This window comes from Schistocerca serialis, chromosome 1, assembly GCF_023864345.2.
Source record: "Schistocerca serialis cubense isolate TAMUIC-IGC-003099 chromosome 1, iqSchSeri2.2, whole genome shotgun sequence".
In the NCBI taxonomy this organism is placed as follows: domain Eukaryota; kingdom Metazoa; phylum Arthropoda; class Insecta; order Orthoptera; family Acrididae; genus Schistocerca; species Schistocerca serialis.
In genome coordinates this window covers 832,100,267-832,119,144 of record NC_064638.1, presented here as the reverse complement: position 1 = coordinate 832,119,144, position 18,878 = coordinate 832,100,267, and the positions used below count along the sequence as shown (strand labels likewise).

At 40.3% G+C, this 18,878-nt stretch overlaps 1 protein-coding gene across 2 annotated transcripts in view; it reads right to left on the bottom strand.

Annotated features, from left to right (window-relative positions):
• The window catches only part of LOC126484806 (ribonuclease H1), a 159,336-nt gene that overhangs the window by 59,099 nt on the left and 81,359 nt on the right, over window positions 1–18,878 (bottom strand). For both annotated transcript variants that reach the window (XR_007587903.1, XM_050108406.1), the window contains exons 3-4: window positions 12,304–12,585; window positions 9,345–9,436 (exon numbers count right to left, since the gene is read on the bottom strand). Coding sequence is in view for 1 of the 2 variants with exons in the window: in XM_050108406.1 (XP_049964363.1) it covers window positions 9,345–9,436; window positions 12,304–12,585 (374 nt within the window). In the remaining variant the exon portion in view is untranslated. The remainder of the gene's footprint in view (window positions 1–9,344; window positions 9,437–12,303; window positions 12,586–18,878) is intronic.

Sequence of the window (18,878 nt, the reverse complement as noted above, 5' to 3'; positions counted from 1 at the left end):
TCTATTGTCGTTGTCATGAATAAACACACTGTCGTCATAATGCTCAACGAAAACATCAGAAGTAAGAAACCTTAAACATTTTGTATCTGATTCAGATCTTGTTAAACACTCGAAAAATTTCAAACATTTCGGCATTCCGGCAACAGTCAAATTCACACTTCCTTCTTTAAAGTTCAAAATTGCCTTACGTGTGTTAAGGTACTCCATAGGTACTCCATAGGTACTCCATACCTAATATAATTTGTGTACTGAGTAACGGAACAATAATAAAATTAGCAGAAAATTCGTATCCTTGACAAATGAAATTTAAGTTGGTCTGTTGTTTGACTTCCATACTTTTTCCAGAAATCGCTCCTCGAATTGTAGTTTTAGAAACAGGTAACACAGGACAAGCAATAGTTCTTACACATATACGAAAACCTGATTCACTAATGACATTCAATGGGCTCCCAGAATCTAAAACTGCAGTGAACTTATTCTTACCCACACATACTTCAATAACAGGATGTAAAAATGTGTCTACATTATTTTCCTTTTCGTCTAGCAAAATGTCTCTCATGTCTTCCAGGCGTACGTAGTGTAAAGTCGTAGTGTCATTACTTTCTGAACCGTCTATATTGCTGCCAGAAGCCGAAGCTACAACTCATTGTCGATTGCTTGCGTCACGTCTTTGATTATTCGCGTCATTTCGCGGATCAATTTCTACGATTTGCACTTGTCTCTCTGAAGTTCTGTCACGTGGAGGATGCCAATTAGGTCCCTCCTGTCTGTTAGATACAAATTCTTGGTTGTGTCTGTTATTAAAATTTCTATTTTCCTGTCTGTCTGCATGACTACTTCTTGTGTAATTTCGACTGTCACTTCTGAAATTACTGTTAGACCTACTACCCTGGTTATTTCTGTAGTAAGAATTTATATTACTGTATGAATAATTTCTGTCTTGACGATACCGATTACTGTTTCCGTATGATTGATCATTCCGGTACGAATTACCGTTATTATAATTGTCTGTGTAATTTCTGTTAGAACGTCTGTTATTGTCATAAGGCTGGTATCTATTGTCCTGTCTGTTACGTCTGTCATTCTCAAAATTACCCATATAACGCCCGTTCCGATCACTATCCCTTTTCTCTGAAAATCTATTGTAATTACTGTTACTGAAAAAACTACAGAAGTCCTGTCGTCGTTGTCATACTCGAGTTCTTGTAGCAAAGTCTTAAAAGTCTCAATGACGTCTTTACATCTTCCAGCTAAAGCAATTTGTCTTATGGATTGTGGCAGCTTAGTTAAACAAATGCGAATTAATTCAGTCGGGCTATAAGGGTTGGAAAGGAACTGATTCTTTCGAATCATGTCTTCAAAATATTCTGCTGGCGTGCGAAACTCTGACTATTTGAAATTACGCTGCATAATAAGACTATGTTTGACTCTGTCTTGCGTGTTTTCGGACCAATATGCCGATAGAAATGCATGATAAAAATCATTTAGATTACTACAATCTCTAATAAGTGCGCGCATCCGCGTCGCCGGTTCGTTTTCTAAATATCCACACATAAATTCCAGTTTGTGACTCAGTGGCCAATTTGGTGGAAGTGCGTACATAAATTGATCTAACCATGAACATGGATGTATGTCATTCTTAGAATTACAAAAGATCTTACATTTCCGAACAGTCAAGAAGTGTTTATAGTCAAAGTTTTCTTCTCGTGGCGACAAAGACCTACCGCGTCTGTCCCAGTCCGAATGTCGATTATTGTGAAGTTCGCGCGCCTGGCGCTCTCTTGTTGCATCTCGTAAATGAAACAAATTACTTTCTTCCAACCCCTCTGCTATCTGTGATTCTAAATTTCTTCTGCTGTCTTTTCCTACGATTTCGCCTTCAATTTGTTTGACTTGCTTTCGTAATGCCTCAAATTCCCTTTTGACGCGTTCATTAAATTTTCCCTGATTTTCAACATGCTTATTTATGTTCTGGTACTCTTCGGTTTCTGCAAATGGCAATGGTGCTGTATCATCTGAATCTCTGTCCCCATTTAAACTAAGACTTGTCATCTGCAATCTCCTCAACTCTTTCCGATAAGCCACCTATTTGTTCTTTCTGTTTATTTACGTCTTCCGTAAGTGTCGCGACTCGGATTTCAGTATTGACACATCTAGTAGTTAACTGTTCATATTGTTGTGTTAGGTTATTTATTCTGTCATTTGGTACGGATTCCTCGATTCTTTCAAATATTTCTTCCTTATCATGTGCACGTTGTAAATTTAACTCTGAAAATTTTTGTACTATCGCGCGATCTCTTTCTTCCTGTTCTCTATCCTGTTCCTTTTGTCTGATTTCTATTGAAATTAATCTATTATTGTGAGCATTCAAAATCGGTTGTACTTCCTCTCTAATTTCTTTCTTTAATTCATCTTTCATGTTTTTGAAACATGTCCCTATTCGTGAGTCTAACCGTGTTTCCATTGTTACCATATCAGTTTTTAACCGTGTTGCCGAAGTTCCCATCTCTGTTTTAAATTCAGATCGTAACTGTGATCCCACTGTTTTTAATTCAGATCCCAAATTAAATATTGCACTCATCAACTGCTCCATATTAACTGGTTCGAAATTCTTTTCGCCCCTAACATTTCCCGCAAAACCAACTTCTTCCGTCAAAGCTGTAAATCTATCTGTGTTCGATACTATTCCAGAGTCTTCTGTCGTTAATCTCGTATTCTGAAAATGTTTTGATTGTGAAGAATTTTGAACTGGTTCTGGACTATTTTCCCTGCTTATTAAATTGTTTTCTACTTTATTATTCATCATCCTGTTCTCCTGTGTTGGCGAGTTCACCATGTTAACAATTTCGTCATTCTCACTATTCATCATTTTTGCCTTTTTCATCGATCACGTAATCATTTACAAAACATACAAAACTCGTCACTATACAAAAATCACACACAATGACACTTTATCACCAACAATATCATTCACACGAAATGCTTCCCTCAAACACGATTAACGAACAATTGAAATCTTCCTAACTGCACAAAATTGTCAAACCCGTATACAAGACAACAAAAATTAAATTCTGCAAAAAATACCATTAGAAGAATGACAATTACCAAATCTACACATGCAATATAGACTACAATTACTAAACTACAAATTATTACAACAATACTACTGTCTGCTATTTTTACAATCAGAAGAATTCCAAGGGACGATCCGAAGCAGCGGTCGCCACGTGCGTGGGGGCTTTTTTTTTTATATATATATACACAAGCTTGTGTCTGTATGTGTGGATGGATATGTGCGTGTGTACGAGTGTATACCTGTCCTTTTTTCCCCCTAAGGTAAGTCTTTCCGCTCCCGGGATTGGAATGACTCCTTACCCTCTCCCTTAAAACCCACTTCCTTTCGTCTTCCCCTCTCCTTCCCTCTTTCCTGATGAGGCAACAGTTTGTTGCGAAAGCTTGAATTTTGTGTGTATGTTTGTGTGTGTTTGTGTGTCTATCGACCTGCCAGCGCTTTTGTTCGGTAAGTCACCTCATCTTTGTTTTTATACCCCTAAGGTAAGTCTTTCCGCTCCCGGGATTGGAATGACTCCTTACCCTCTCCCTTAAAACCCACTTCCTTTCGTCTTCCCCTCTCCTTCCCTCTTTCCTGATGAGGCAACAGTTTGTTGCGAAAGCTTGAATTTTGTGTGTATGTTTGTGTGTGTTTGTGTGTCTATCGACCTGCCAGCGCTTTTGTTCGGTAAGTCACCTCATCTTTGTTTTTTTATATATATATAATAGAGGGAAACATTCCACGTGGGAAAAATATGTCTAAAAAGAAAGATGATGAAACTTACCAAACAAAAGCGCTGGCAGGTCGATAGACACACAAACAACCACAAACATACACACAAAATTCTAGCTTTCGCAACCAATGGTTGCCTCGTCAGGAAAGAGGGAAGGAGAAGGAAAGACAAAAGGATATGGGTTTTAAGGGAGAGGGTAAGGAGTCATTCCAATCCCGGGAGCGGAAAGACTTACCTTAGGGGGAAAAAAGGACAGGTATACAGGTATACAGGTATACACTCGCACACACACACACATATCCATCCACACATACACAGACACAAGCAGACATTTGTAAAGGCAAAGAGTTTGGGCAAACTCTGCCCAAACTCTTTGCCTTTACAAATGTCTGCTTGTGTCTGTGTATGTGTGGATGGATATGTGTGTGTGTGTGTGTGTGTGCGAGTGTATACCTGTCCTTTTTTCCCCCTAAGGTAAGTCTTTCCGCTCCCGGGATTGGAATGACTCCTTACCCTCTCCCTTAAAACCCATATCCTTTTGTCTTTCCTTCTCCTTCCCTCTTTCCTGACGAGGCAACCATTGGTTGCGAAAGCTAGAATTTTGTGTGTATGTTTGTGGTTGTTTGTGTGTCTATCGACCTGCCAGCGCTTTTGTTTGGTAAGTTTCATCATCTTTCTTTTTAGATATATATATATATATATATATATATATATATATATATATATATATATATATATATATATATATATATATATATATATGACTGTCCGGTTACGCAGTCTTGTATCCGGTTGGCCCTGACTAGTATTATTACGCAATCTGACTGCATAGAAAAACAACAAAGAATGAAAGAAAATTTCCGTTAATACAATTAATTAATTAAGTTCCCAGCAACTATAAAACCTACAAAACCAAGACACAAGTGTAATTGTTCTGTGTGTGGAAGTGTGATTCAACGTACACATCTGGCACGGTTCTTCGTCAATAAGACCAGATATTTTGAACACCATTTATACTGAAGCAATTTAAAAAAAAATAGAAATACTATAATTGCGTTAGGAAACCAGAATTACACTCTAATACAAGAACACAAGCCAGATGCTTTGTTGACTGAACCTGTAATGACGCATTATTTACGACATTGAGATGAAAAAAAAAAGGGAATTTTTTTACCTTCATATATATTGACGAAAAGCACTCTGATCATTACAATATCTCCATTCGAACAACATCTGCTGTCTAGCCCATCAAACAACTGCATTAAACCTGGAACAAGCACTCCCTACTACAACATCTCAACACCGACAGACTCCTACCACATCTCAACAAGCACTGACTACTGCCACATCTCGCCAAGCACTCTCCACCACGACTTCTCGACAAGAACTGCCAGAGGAGGCGGCGGAATAAAACTCTTTGGCGCAATCTCTGGCGCTGTGGCTCAGTGTAGCCACCTTTCAACATGTCAGTTCCATGTTTACACTATGTGACAGTTATGTCAAATGTAATCAGAAATTGTCACTGCCAAAGATTTGACAGCAATATCATACACTACAAACAGTATATGAAGGACAGATTTCGTATCCTGTTGTATGCTGCAAAAGGACATAATGTAAGTAGACACATATTACTGCGACTATGTATGTTGTTTTTGTGGTCTTCAGTCCTGAGACTGGTTTGATGCAGCTCTCCATGCTACTCTATCCTGTGCAAGCTTTTTCAGCTCCCAGTACCTACTGCAACCTACATCCTTCTGAATCTGCTTAGTGTATTCATCTCTTGGTCTCCCTCTATGATTTTTACCCTCCACGCTGCCCTCCAATACTAAATTGGTGATCCCTTGATGCCTCAGAACATGACCTACCAACCGATCCCTTCTTCTGGTCAAGTTGTGCCACAAACTTCTCTTCTCCCCAGTCCTATTCAATACTTCCTCATTAGTTATGTGATCTACCCATCTAATCTTCAGCATTCTTCTGTAGCACCACATTTTGAAAGCTTCTATTCTCTTCTTGTCCAAACTATTTATCGTCCATGTTTCACTTCCATACATGGCTACACTCCATACAAATACTTTCAGAAATGACTTCCTGACACTTAAATCAATACTCGATGTTAACAAATTTCTCTTCTTCAGAAACGCTTTCCTTGCCATTGCCAGCCTACATTTTATATCCTCTCTACTTCGACCATCATCAGTTATTTTGCTCCCCAAATAGCAAAACTCCTTTACTACTTTAAGTGCCTCATTTCCTAATCTAATTCCCTCAGCATCACCCGACTTAATTAGACTACATTCCATTATCCTTGTTTTGCTTTTGTTGATGTTCATCTTATATCCTCCTTTCAAGACACTGTCCATTCCATTCAACTGCTCTTCCAAGTCCTTTGCTGTCTCTGACAGAATTACAATGTCATCGGCGAACCTCAAAGTTTTTATTTCTTCTCCATGGATTTTAATACCTACTCCGAATTTTTCTTTTGTTTCCTTTACTGCTTGCTCAATATACAGATTGAATAACATCGGGGATAGGCTACAACCCTGTCTCACTCCCTTCCCAACCACTGCTTCCCTTTCATACCCCTCGACTCTTATAACTGCCATCTGGTTTCTGTACAAATTGTAAATAGCCTTTCGCTCCCTGTATTTTATCCCTGCCACCTTTAGAATTTGAAAGAGAGTATTCCAGTCAACATTGTCAAAAGCTTTCTCTAAGTCTACAAATGCTAGAAACGTAGGTTTGCCTTTCCTTAATCTTTCTTCTAAGATAAGTCGTAAGGTCAGTATTGCCTCACGTGTTCCAGTGTTTCTACGGAATCCAAACTGATCTTCCCCGAGGTTGGCCTCTACCAGTTTTTCCATTCGTCTGTAAAGAATTCGTGTTAGTATTTTGCAGCTGTGACTTATTAAGCTGATAGTTCGGTAATTTTCACATCTGTCAACACCTGCTTTCTTTGGGATTGGAATTATTATATTCTTCTTGAAGTCTGAGGGTATTTCGTCTGTCTCATACATCTTCCTCACCAGATGGTAGAGTTTTGTCAGGACTGGCTCTCCCACGGCCGTCAGTAGTTCCAATGGAATATTGTCTACTCCGGGGGCTTTGTTTCGACTCAGGTCCCTCAGTGCTCTGTCAAACTCTTCACGCAGTATCATATCTCCCATTTCATTTTCATCTACATCCTCTTCCATTTCCATAATATTGTCCTCAAGTACATCGCCCTTGTATAGACCCTCTATATACTCCTTCCACCTTTCTGCTTTCCCTTCTTTGCTTAGAACTGGGTTTCCATCTGAGTTCTTGATATTCATACAAGTCGTTCTCTTATCTCCAAAGGTTTCTTTAATTTTCCTGTAGGCGGTATCTATCTTACCCCTAGTGAGATAGGCCTCTACATCCTTACATTTGTCCTCTAGCCATCCCTGCTTAGCCATTTTGCACTTCCTGTCGATCTCATTTTTGAGACGTTTGTATTCCTTTTTGCCTGTTTCACTTACTGCATTTTTATATTTTCTCCTTTCATCAATTAAATTCAATATTTCTTCTGTTACCCAAGGATTTCTACTAGCCCTCGTCTTTTTACCTACTTGATCCTCTGCTGCCTTCACTACTTCATCCCTCAAAGCTACCCATTCTTCTTCTACTGTATTTATTTCCCCCATTCCTGTCAATTGCTCCCTTATGCTCTCCCTGAATCTCTGTACAACCTCTGGTTCTTTTAGTTTATCCAGGTCCCATCTCCTTAAATTCCCACCTTTTTGCAGTTTCTTCAGTTTTAATCTACAGGTCATAACCAATAGATTGTGGTCAGAGTCCACATCTGCCCCTGGAAATGTCTTACAATTTAAAACCTGGTTCCTAAATCTCTGTCTTACCATTATATAATCTATCTGATACCTTTTAGTATCTCCAGGGTTCTTCCATGTATACAACCTTCTTTCATGATTCTTAAACCAAGTGTTAGTTATGATTATGTTGTGCTCTGTGCAAAATTCTACAAGGCGGCTTCCTCTTTCATTTCTGTCCCCCAATCCATATTCACCTACTATGTTTCCTTCTCTCCCTTTCCCTACACTCGAATTCCAGTCACCCATGACTATTAAATTTTCGTCTCCCTTCACAATCTGAATAATTTCTTTTATTTCATCATACATTTCTTCAATTTCTTCGTCATCTGCAGAGCTAGTTGGCATATAAACTTGTACTACTGTAGTAGGTGTGGGCTTCGTATCTATCTTGGCCATAATAATGCGTTCACTATGCTGTTTGTAGTAGCTTACCCGCATTCCTATTTTCCTATTCATTATTAAACCTACTCCTGCATTACCCCTATTTGATTTTGTGTTTATAACCCTGTAGTCACCTGACCAGAAGTCTTGTTCCTCCTGCCACCGAACTTCACTAATTCCCACTATATCTAACTTCAACCTATCCATTTCCCTTTTTAAATTTTCTAACCTACCTGCCCGATTAAGGGATCTGACATTCCACGCTCCGATCCGTAGAACGCCAGTTTTCTTTCTCCTGATAACGACATCCTCTTGAGTAATTCTCGCCCGGAGATCCGAATGGGGGACTATTTTACCTCTGGAATATTTTACCCAAGAGGACGCCATCATCATGTAATCATACAGTAAAGCTGTATGCCCTCGGGAAAAATTACGGCTGTAGTTTCCCCTTGCTTTCAGCCGTTCGCAGTACCGGCACGGCAATGCCGTTTTGGTTATTGTTACAAGGCCAGATCAGTCAATCATCCAGACTGTTGCCCTTGCAACTACTGAAAAGGCTGCTGCCCCTCTTCAGGAACCACACGTTTGTCTGGCCTCTCAACAGATACCCCTCCGTTGTGGTTGCACCTACGGTACGGCTATCTGTATCGCTGAGGCACGCAAGCCTCCCCACCAACGGCAAGGTCCATGGTTCATGGGGGGGCGACTATGTATACAGTTGTCATTTTATAGAAATTGATATACGTACAGCTGTTTGTTCTTCTGTATCAAAGGCCACTGATGATGGGTTATAAATCCAAAAACCGGTTTTGGGAAAAAAACTTTCTAGTGTGGCTCATGGTGTATAGAATATGTCCCTTAATAGTTAGTTTTGTAGTGAATAGGTTCCATGACAATGGAATCTTCACTTGTATACAATCAATCAAGGAAGAGAGCCAGTGTGCACACATACCAGAGGATCCCCAATGGCAGTTCCATTACATAAGGCACATGCAATTAAAATCTCAGTCAGCTGTTGCAGACTAAACTTAGAAATCAGCTCAGGACCAACAGTGATAGAAAGGTCAAGTTAAAAACTCAGTTCATTCCTGAAGTGAGTCAAACTCAAAGCCTTCAATTCTAGTACTAATGACTTGTTTATTTTTAGGTCACTCTGCTTGACTGCCATGCTGGTATGGCTCATTCCTTGTCTCATTATTGCCAAAGCTGAGTTAATGACATTCTTAATTACCATATTGCTGAAGGTAAATCATAGTCACCAGTAAAAAGACAAAGAAAATAACTTGGGTAGAATTATTCTTTAAAAAGAAAATGATTCATTCATTACCAGCTTTTTTTGCTGTTTCTACAGCATAGGTTGCAGCCTGAATTTCTGCTGTGTTATTAGTTGGTCTCCCAACAACAGGTTCAGATATATTTCTGTAAAAGATAATAAAAATTTCTTTTAAAAGATATTCACTTTCTATTGGATTATCAGACATATTGCAGAAAAAGAAGTCATGGATTAAAATATTTCATGCAGTAAGTGTCCTACTGAGGAAAATCTTTAAGCAGGCAAAGTATGCATTCCACAACTGAAATATTCAATTCTTTTTTATTAATAGTTCAAGCTACCTTTTCAATTTACACATTTCTGTTCAACGTTCATAAAATTATGAGGCCCCTCACTTAAAAGAAAAAAGATAGCACTATCACAGAAAATTATCTCACTAAATAAAATGAACAGCTCTCGTATCTCAGCTCCTCTCAATACATCTGATAAAACATCAGCATGAGAATAATAACATCCAAGACATCTGCTTGAAGCCAGTAAGTTGATGGTTCACTCCACAGATATGGGTCACATCATAAGGTCAACAAACGTTCCTAGCCGGAACATAAGTAAACTATTGCCAAAAGACAATACCATTACTTAAAATCCTTCCTTTTATTTTACCATCTCTTGTGTTATGTATGCAATGGCATTACACTGCTGTTTCCCTACATCTACATGGTTACTCTACAAGTCATAATTAAATGCTTGACAGAGAGTGCAAGGCAACACATTCAAATTGTCTCTCTACAACTCCACCCTTGGTCTCTGATTTCTCTTATTTTACTGTATTTTTTTTTTTTTTCCTTATTTTATTTTATGCATGTGGAATACAACTAAATATTTTGGCACATTTTGAGGAGAAAGTTGTTCATTTTACACAGTTTGCTGCAATGGAAAACATTTTTATTTTAGTGGTGCCATTCCAACTTGCATATTATATCCATAACTCTGTCTCCCCTACTTCGTTTTAACACAAAGTGAACCACACGTTTTTTAGCTTTTATAGATGTCCTGCGTCATATACAGTTAGGATCTCACGCAGCACAGCAAGGTATTTTGGGCTGAAGGATTGTGTCGGGTGGTGTGGGTAGATGCAGCAAGGAGGTGGAAAATGGGAAAAGGGGTTGGGGTAAGGTGCCTGACAGCTCAGATAGGATAGGCATGTAAGGGGTAGGTGGCTTAGAAAATCGGGGATAGAGAGAGACAACAGCTGCACAGGATGTACAGAGTAGAACTTCAGAAAAGCTGGTGCTGAGAGGATGGATACACATGGCACAAGTTGTGATGCAGCCACTGAACTCAGACATGTTGTGTTCACCGGTGTGTTCCCCCACTGGACAGTCAACTCGTCCTTGGCCACAGTTTGTCAATGGCATTCATTCTGGTGGACAGCTGCTAGGTGGTCGTACCAATATAAAATGTTGTGCAGAAACTGCACCAGAGCTGGTGTATAACATGATGGCTTTCGAAAGTGGCTCGGCCTCTGACAGGATAGGATGAGGCTGTAACAGGGCTGGAGTAGGATGTGCTGGGTGGTTGAGTTGAGCAGGTCCTGCACCTGGGTCTTCCACAGGGATCTGACCTCACTGGCAATGGTTTGGGAGTGGGGTGGCCTAGGGATGGACCAGGGTGTTGTACAGATTGGGTGGGCAGCAGAATACTACTTTAGAAAGAATGAAAAGGGTTGTAGGTAGGCTGTCCCTCATTTCTGGGCATGATGACACATAGTTGAAGCTCTGGTGAAGACACAGTTTCATTGGTCCAATCCAGCATGAAATGTACTTTTCTGTAGCTGGTTCTTGGGAATAATGGGATCATTAGGGGTTTGTGAGGATATGGCACATGAAATCTCTTTGAGAACTAGGTTTTGGGGATAGTACCTGTAGGTGAAGGCTTTTGGTTGGTTGGTTGGTTGATTTGGGGTAGGTGACCAAACAGCGAGGTCATCGGTCCCATCGGAAGGATGGGGAAGGAGTTGGCCATGCCCTTTCAAAGGAACCATCTTGGCATTTGCCTGAAGCGATTGAGGGAAATCACGGAAAATCTAAATCACGATGACCAGATGTGGGCTTGAACCCTCGTCCTCCCGAATGCGAGTTCAGTGTGCTAACTAACCACTGCGCCACCTTGCTCACTGTGGTGGATTTTGAGAGATTTTCAGCAAACTGGACAAAGGAATTTTTGGCATTGCAGATACATCATCCACAGGTGGCGAGGCTACATGGGGGAGACTTTCTTTATGTGGAAGGGAGCTGTAGAAACACAAGTACTGTTGTTGATTAGGGCTTGATACTGACAGGGGTACAGCTTGAGCTACCAGTGAGATGGAAGTCAATATCCATGAAGACGACATGTTGGGCTTAGAGTAGAACCAGATGAAGTGAATGGCAAGAGAAGTATTGAGGCTGTGGAGGAATGAGGATAGGATGTCCTGGCCCTGGGTCCAGATCAAAACACCATCGATGAAATTAAATCGGGCTAAGGGTGCCTAGGAAGTTAGGAAGGTTTTCCTCTAGGTGGCCCATAAACAGAATGGCACAAGAGGATGCAATGTGGGTTACTAGGGCTGTGCTGCAGAACTGTTGAGATATCTTCCCCCCCCCCCCCTCCCCCTTACCCCCCTCCCCCAATGGAGTAGTAGTTGTTTGTAGATGTGTAACTGGTTAGATTATAAGGAATGAGATGGTGGGTCTGGAGTCTGAAGGACATTGGGAGAGGAAGTGTTCAACAGCAACAAGGCCATGGTCATGGGGAATGCTGGTGTGTACAGAGGTAGCATAAACAATGATGAGTAGGTATCCAGGTGGTAATGGAGCAGGGATAGTCACAAGGAGAGAGTCTTTCAGCTGAAGCAAAGCAACCAGCTACAACAGGACATCCAGAACTGTGAATACTTCATGTAAAGAGAGTGGTTAAAAATAAAATATACATAGTAATAAGATTTTTTTAAATGTAATTGATTCACACTTACAAGGGGTGATTGTCACCAAACCACACGCCAATGCCTGCTTTAGCGCCTTTTTTTCCATTCTTTTCACAAGCTCCATCAGTGTAGACTTCCACATAGCCTTCATTGTTGACAATGAAAGCAGAATTTGACGATAAGTTGCCTCTGAAATTTAATGATGACACACTGGCAACTTTCCGGCCCTCACTGGAGTCTAGTTTTGGCTGTTTCACAGAGTTATCGTCTGTGCTCTGAGTACTATATTTTCGTTTTGCTCCTCCAATGGAACTGCTGACTGCAGAGGGCCTAAAAGTTTAGTTTATATTAACACAGTTAACAACAATGAGGTATAAAGAAAGAAATATGAGAGGGCAAGTAAGAACATGAGAGACTAGAAATATTTCCATGATATGATCAGAAAAGTGAGCCAACTATTAACAGAAAAAAAATCAGTTCCTATATGTTCTGTCAGTGACAAAATACTATTATTACATTAAAAAATATTTCAAGTGCCTTGTTACATAAATTTTATTCTGAGGTTTGAAAAACGAAATAGTTTTTCAAACTTACACAAGAGAACAATAGACTATTTGGTCACATTGACAAGGTTAATGTACTACTAATGTAGTATATACTTGCTTCTTGAGGTTCCAACACAATTAACATGGAAGACCATGCATTATTATTAGAACTAGAGAAAAAAACATAGTTTGAATAAAAAGTACCATATTATTGCACAATAAAATTTCGCTAACACTTGGTGACCTTCTGTACAAGCTTGCAGTAGAATATCTGCAGACAAGTTGCAATCTATCACAGAACTCTTATTACAATAAAAGAATTTATTACAATAAAAGAATTAGCTATCACAATAGCCAATCTGCCAAAAGTAACAAATTCCCTTATTACACTTAAATGGTGTGGAAATAAGTTGTCACCATACTAAATTTATTCATTATTCATTTGTTTAACCCTCATTTCCTTTCTAGACATGATTTTGAGGAATAAGCTTAAATTTTACACATATAATAAGTGTTTAATAAACAACGCTCTTCAAAATAAGAACTGCTGAAGGATCCAACACTGAGGGGGGCAGAATGATGGTATGGGTAGGTATTGTGAATCTGCATTGGTGAATAAACAGACCTCAACATCGTTTGGCATGTCCAAATATGATGGTTCAAAAACTGAAGGAATGACAACATCCAACCTTCCATTCTGCCGTCTAGTAGTGCCAGCAGCAATATTTTTATGGATAACAATACAGATCATCACACAGATTGCATACAGAAAAAGGAATCATTGAATGCTGTGGTCAGAGTGCCATTATTGACCATGTCTATGATTTGCTTGGGAGATGTTTTACTGCGAGGTCAACATCACATAAAATCGTTCCTCACTTGGACATTGTTACTACTCTAGATGAGTGTTAAAATATCCCCCACGACATAATCAATTAATTACACAGTAGTGGAAGATTGTGATGAGGACCAAACACATATATTAGGGGGACTAATTGCGCATAATTTGCAATTTACAAACTCACTCACTAGTGCAACAATTATTCTCTCCTAACGTAGATAAGAAATGCAAACTATCTACATCAGTATTTTCCAGAATATTACATTGTACAGAAAACTATCTTCTCCTTGTATAATACTGGATTGATTAAACAAAATAATATTTGACATTTCACCCAACTTTCCAATAGTTTTTATCCTCAATAATACAGATAGCCGTACCATATATGCAACCACATCGGAAGGATATCTGCAGAGAGGCCAGATTAAAATATAGTTTTGGACAAGGGGAAGCAGCCTTTTCAGTACTTATAAGGGCATTAGTCTGGCTGCCTGCCCAATCTGGCCTTGTAATATTAGTAAAGTCATTAGTCACTGGGAATAACAAATCTAAGAGCTCTACAGGCTGGAACACAGAAGATTAGCTTCCATAACTGGGTAGGAAGACTGGAGAATTTAAAAATCGAAAAGATTGGCCAAACTAAGATTTAGTGGAAATTAGTAAATGTGTGAAGACAGAAAGAAAAGGACTTCAGGTCAGATGAGTCAAGTGTTATCAACACAAAATCAGAAGTAATGCTAAAGTAGAATTAATAATGAACACGAAAATAGGAATGTGAGTAAGCCACTATTAACAACAGCATAGCGAACATGTTATTGCAGTAAGACACCAAGATAAAAGCCACCATAGTAATAAATCCATAATTCATGAAAAGACAAAGTATGTATGATGATATAAAAGAAATTACATGGATAGTTAAGGGATTGAAAATTTAAATCTGTAGGAAGACACCAATTTGATAGTAGGAAATGGAGAGAAGGAAAAAGAAGATGCTACCTGGTAGAATTGTGCATAGAGCAAAATTTAATCACTGTTTGGTTTAAGATGCCAGAAAGAAAGTTTTGCATGTGGAACAAACCTGGAGAGGATGGAAGTTTTTGATAGATTATATAATGGTCAGACAGATATTTCAAAACCAGTTTTCAAACAGCAAATCATTTTCAGGGCAAATGTGGACTCTAACCGTAATTTATTGGTAATGAATTCTAGATAAAAACTGATGAGATTTCAGAAAGGTAGATGAGACCTGGATAAACTGGAAGAACAACTGGTTGTAATGAGTAACAAAGGGAGCATCCAGCAACAAAACACTGAAAGAGGGGAAAGGAATAGAACAAAAAAATGAATGGGTAGCTTTGAGACTGATGACAGCAAAGGATCAAAAAATCAAAACCTTTAGGACCAATAAAAACCTTCTGATAATGCAAGGTAACTTTAGTTTAGTAGGTAAAATGAAAAATAATATCAAAATGCAGCAAATGATGCAAGCAAAAGAGATGAGAGACCTAAGAAAATTGAGACTGACAGAACATACTAAAAAGGGATAAGCAGGAATGGCTGAATGGGAAATATTAAGACTTCATAAGCACACATGGTTACGAGAAAGCCAAATGCTGCCTATCAGATAAATAAAAAGATCTTTGGAGAAAACAAAAGCAGCTGTAAGATTACCAAGTGCTCAGATGGCAAGCCAGTAATAAGCGAAAAAGGGAAAGCTGACAGGTGGAACGAATATATAGATTGATTATGCAAAGGAAATAAACCAGAACACAATATTAAGAAAAGGGAAGAGGAAGGAGATGAATTCCCTCAAAATTATTGAGATCCTTGGAAAACAAACCATCCCAAAACTATTCCACCTGTTATACATGATAGGGAAACAATGGAAATACCCTCAGACTTAAAACCCAATTTCAAAGAGATGCTAATCCACCAGTTAACAAGTCAGGATACAAAATATTGACACAAATTATTTCCAAAGACTGGCAGAAGCAAACCTTGGGAGAGATTCGCTTAGCTTCTGGAGAAATGTAGGAATATGTAAGGTGATACTAACCCCACGTCTTAACGTAGAAGGTAGATTGAAGAAAGGCAAACACGCATTTGTAGTGCTTGTAGATTTAGGGAAAGGTCTGACAATGTAGAGTAGAATACACTATTATTGTAAGTCACAACATAAAAAAACACAATATGACACTCCCAGGAAAAGTATATTTCACAATCTCACAGGACAATAGCTCATAATGTATACAATGTAAAGTATAGCCACATGGCAAGACAGATTCAGTTCAGTTCTAGCTAGTGAAGTAAACAGATGATGAGAGAGAGCAGATGGAGGGCTATCGCTGGGCAATAATTGCACACATACAAGGGGCATCACAAGTGGCGCTGGGAGCTGCCTACGCAGCAGTCATGTGTAGCCACTCGGGCAAGGCGTCTCCCACTGGGAGCCATGCTTTACAACAGTAGAAGCGGAGTGACTGTCATGCTGTAGAAGCCAGAACATAAGACAACTGCCGATATCAGATATGTCGGCTGTTGCACAGCGTCTAGCTGGTAGCCCAGTGGGCTACCGCATCCCACCTTCCATAGGTAAGCAGCAGGGCATCTCGGCAAGAAGACCCCTGCTTGGCCATGTGTCCAGAATTGTCCTGAACCATGCCAATGTCTTTGGAAGTGTCAGACAGACCCTCCACTTTTACCAGCTCATGGTCCGTGCAGACATGAGTGTACAGCCAGAAAGTCACTGTCCAGCAGCACAGTTTTGAGTCTTGGTGGCTCCCATGCTGGTAGTGGAAGCCATTCCACATTTAAATTGGCTCCTAGCATGGAAGAGTGCTGCAATGATGGGGGCAGTGCCAGCAGGGCCAGTACCGTAACCTGATCTTCTTCTGATATCCGATCCATCTAGGGGAGCCTACAAACAGAAAGAGATGAGAATGCAGTCAGGTTTGGCGAACAGAGCTGAGAACTAGAGAACAGGAACAGCTATGAGGAGGAGGGGAGACAGCAGAGGCTCCGGTGGAAGAGAAACAAAAGGTGGCACCACCATGGTGTGTGTCCAATGGAGGCGGCAATGGCCGAGTCCCTCGCCACAGCTGGCATGTCACTGTCTGGTCCCCCAAAAGAACATGCAGTGTCCCCACTGCTGCCGGACGACTGCTGGAATCTACTTAACCCGGTGTCCAAACCCCGCAGCCACAAATAGGTGTCCAGCTGGAAGGGTGGAGACAGTGCTGTGAATGACCCCACACAATTTGGCACCACGATATGGAGGAGTGTGTGAAACTGACAGCCATGAAGGACTTCAGCTGGACTCTTCTCCCCTATCAGCGTCGACCTGTAGGAACTCAGAACAGAAAGTGTTAGCAGCTCATCTACAGGAATGTCTGCCACATTCTTTGTCATCTGTGTTTTTAAAGTTCACAAGTCTTTCAGACTCACCATTTGACTGTGGGTACAAAGGTGGAGACAGCAGCCATAACCTCTGACAGCAGGAGACTACAGCCATAACCTCTGCACTCGTTGACCAGCAGTTGACCATGTATGGAAAATTAGAGTATACTCTGAGGACAATACGCCAGGTAGTAACCAGGAAGGGACCCACGAAATCAGGATAACCTGCTCCCACGGGCGCGAGCGAGTGTGCCAGGGTGATAACGTTTAGTGGGAAGCTACTTGCTGTTGTTCACACTGATGACAGTTGTGGACAAGATTTTTGGCCTTTCAGTCTATGCCCTGCCAGCACACATAACGCTGGGAGAGCAGTTTAGCTTGCAAGATGCCTCTGTGATCTTGGTGCTAGAGCCATAAGATTGTCAGGCACAGAGCATCCAGTGGGACTATCAGGGTAGACCACTGTTGATCCTTGGTCAATCAGATAACTCTGTCCACCCGAATTAACTGTTGGCAGAGGTGGAAATAACACCACAACGTGTTGGAATCCTGACTGGGAATACAGTATGGCCACCCCTGTTGTATGTACTGCTGTACCTGTTGTAAGATGGTGTCCTCGGCCATGGCTGCAGCCACATGGACCCTCATGGCGCAAAAAGCATCCACTGCCTCTTCATCCAACTGGAAGCACAAGATCACATCTTGGTCAAGTTCGGGTCAGTGTCCGTCGGGACACAGGACAGGGCATCTGTATTGGCATGTTGAGTGGTATTGTGGAAGCAAATTCTGTAATTGTACCTGCTGAGATACAGTGCACAGTGCTGGAGATGGTGGGCAGGCCTCTCTAGAGATCAGAAATGGAGTGAGTATGATTCACATGTTCAGGTTGCATACCTTACAAGTCAAGGTGCTGATGTTACATCAGTGCTAACAGGTATCCTCAATTCCTACTCTAGCTCTGCGAGTGTGACGAGTCTGAGAACTGTGGCGCTGCAGTCACTTCATACTTGTCGAGTCTTTCTCTCTTACTCAAGCAGATAGGAGCGTTAAGGCTAATTGTGACACTGTTGGTACTGAAGATGAGTACACGATCTTGCTGGTGCAAATTAGCACTGATAGGGCAAAATAACCAATTGTCGAGTCTGATGGCCTTTACTGAAGCTGCGTTTTGTGAGATTGTGTAGGATGTAAGACAAAAATTAAGACAAAAACTAACTGATGCAAAGCCTTCCATCAGAGAAGGAGCGATATCTGGAATAAGTATTATGCTCCAGTCCATGCTACAGATGAAAAATGTACAAATTTCGTCCAATGCAAACAAAATGGTTGTATTCTTGTTTATTCCATCTTTACCATAAGAAAAAATATGTGGTGTGTCAAACAAAAACTGGGTATAGAGTAATGTCACTATTATATCCCTGCATCAAAAAAGCAGGCTGTTGCTGTATTCAATTGGTCATGGAACTTGCGATTTTAAGCTAATAGTTAATTGTGTAGCTTATTCATTTCTGTAATTTAATAATTAATCACCATTTACAGATTGCACTTCATCCTCATGTCATGTTTTTGCCACTCTTGTTACAGACTCGGTAAGACCTCAAAAGTGGGTATATGCCAGTGTAATTGTTACATGTTCTCTGAACTCGGACCGTGAAGGATAAAAACATGAAATTTGGAGAGAGTGATGATCTGGTACTGTAGACATCATTTAAGAAGGTATTTTTTGAAAATCCACCCTTAAGGGGGTGACACGACAGATGAGAGGTTTTTTGAAAATATGCCACTGATAATGCAATTCTGAAGCTAGCACATAGGAAGTATGTATTTGGTTACTCAGTCAG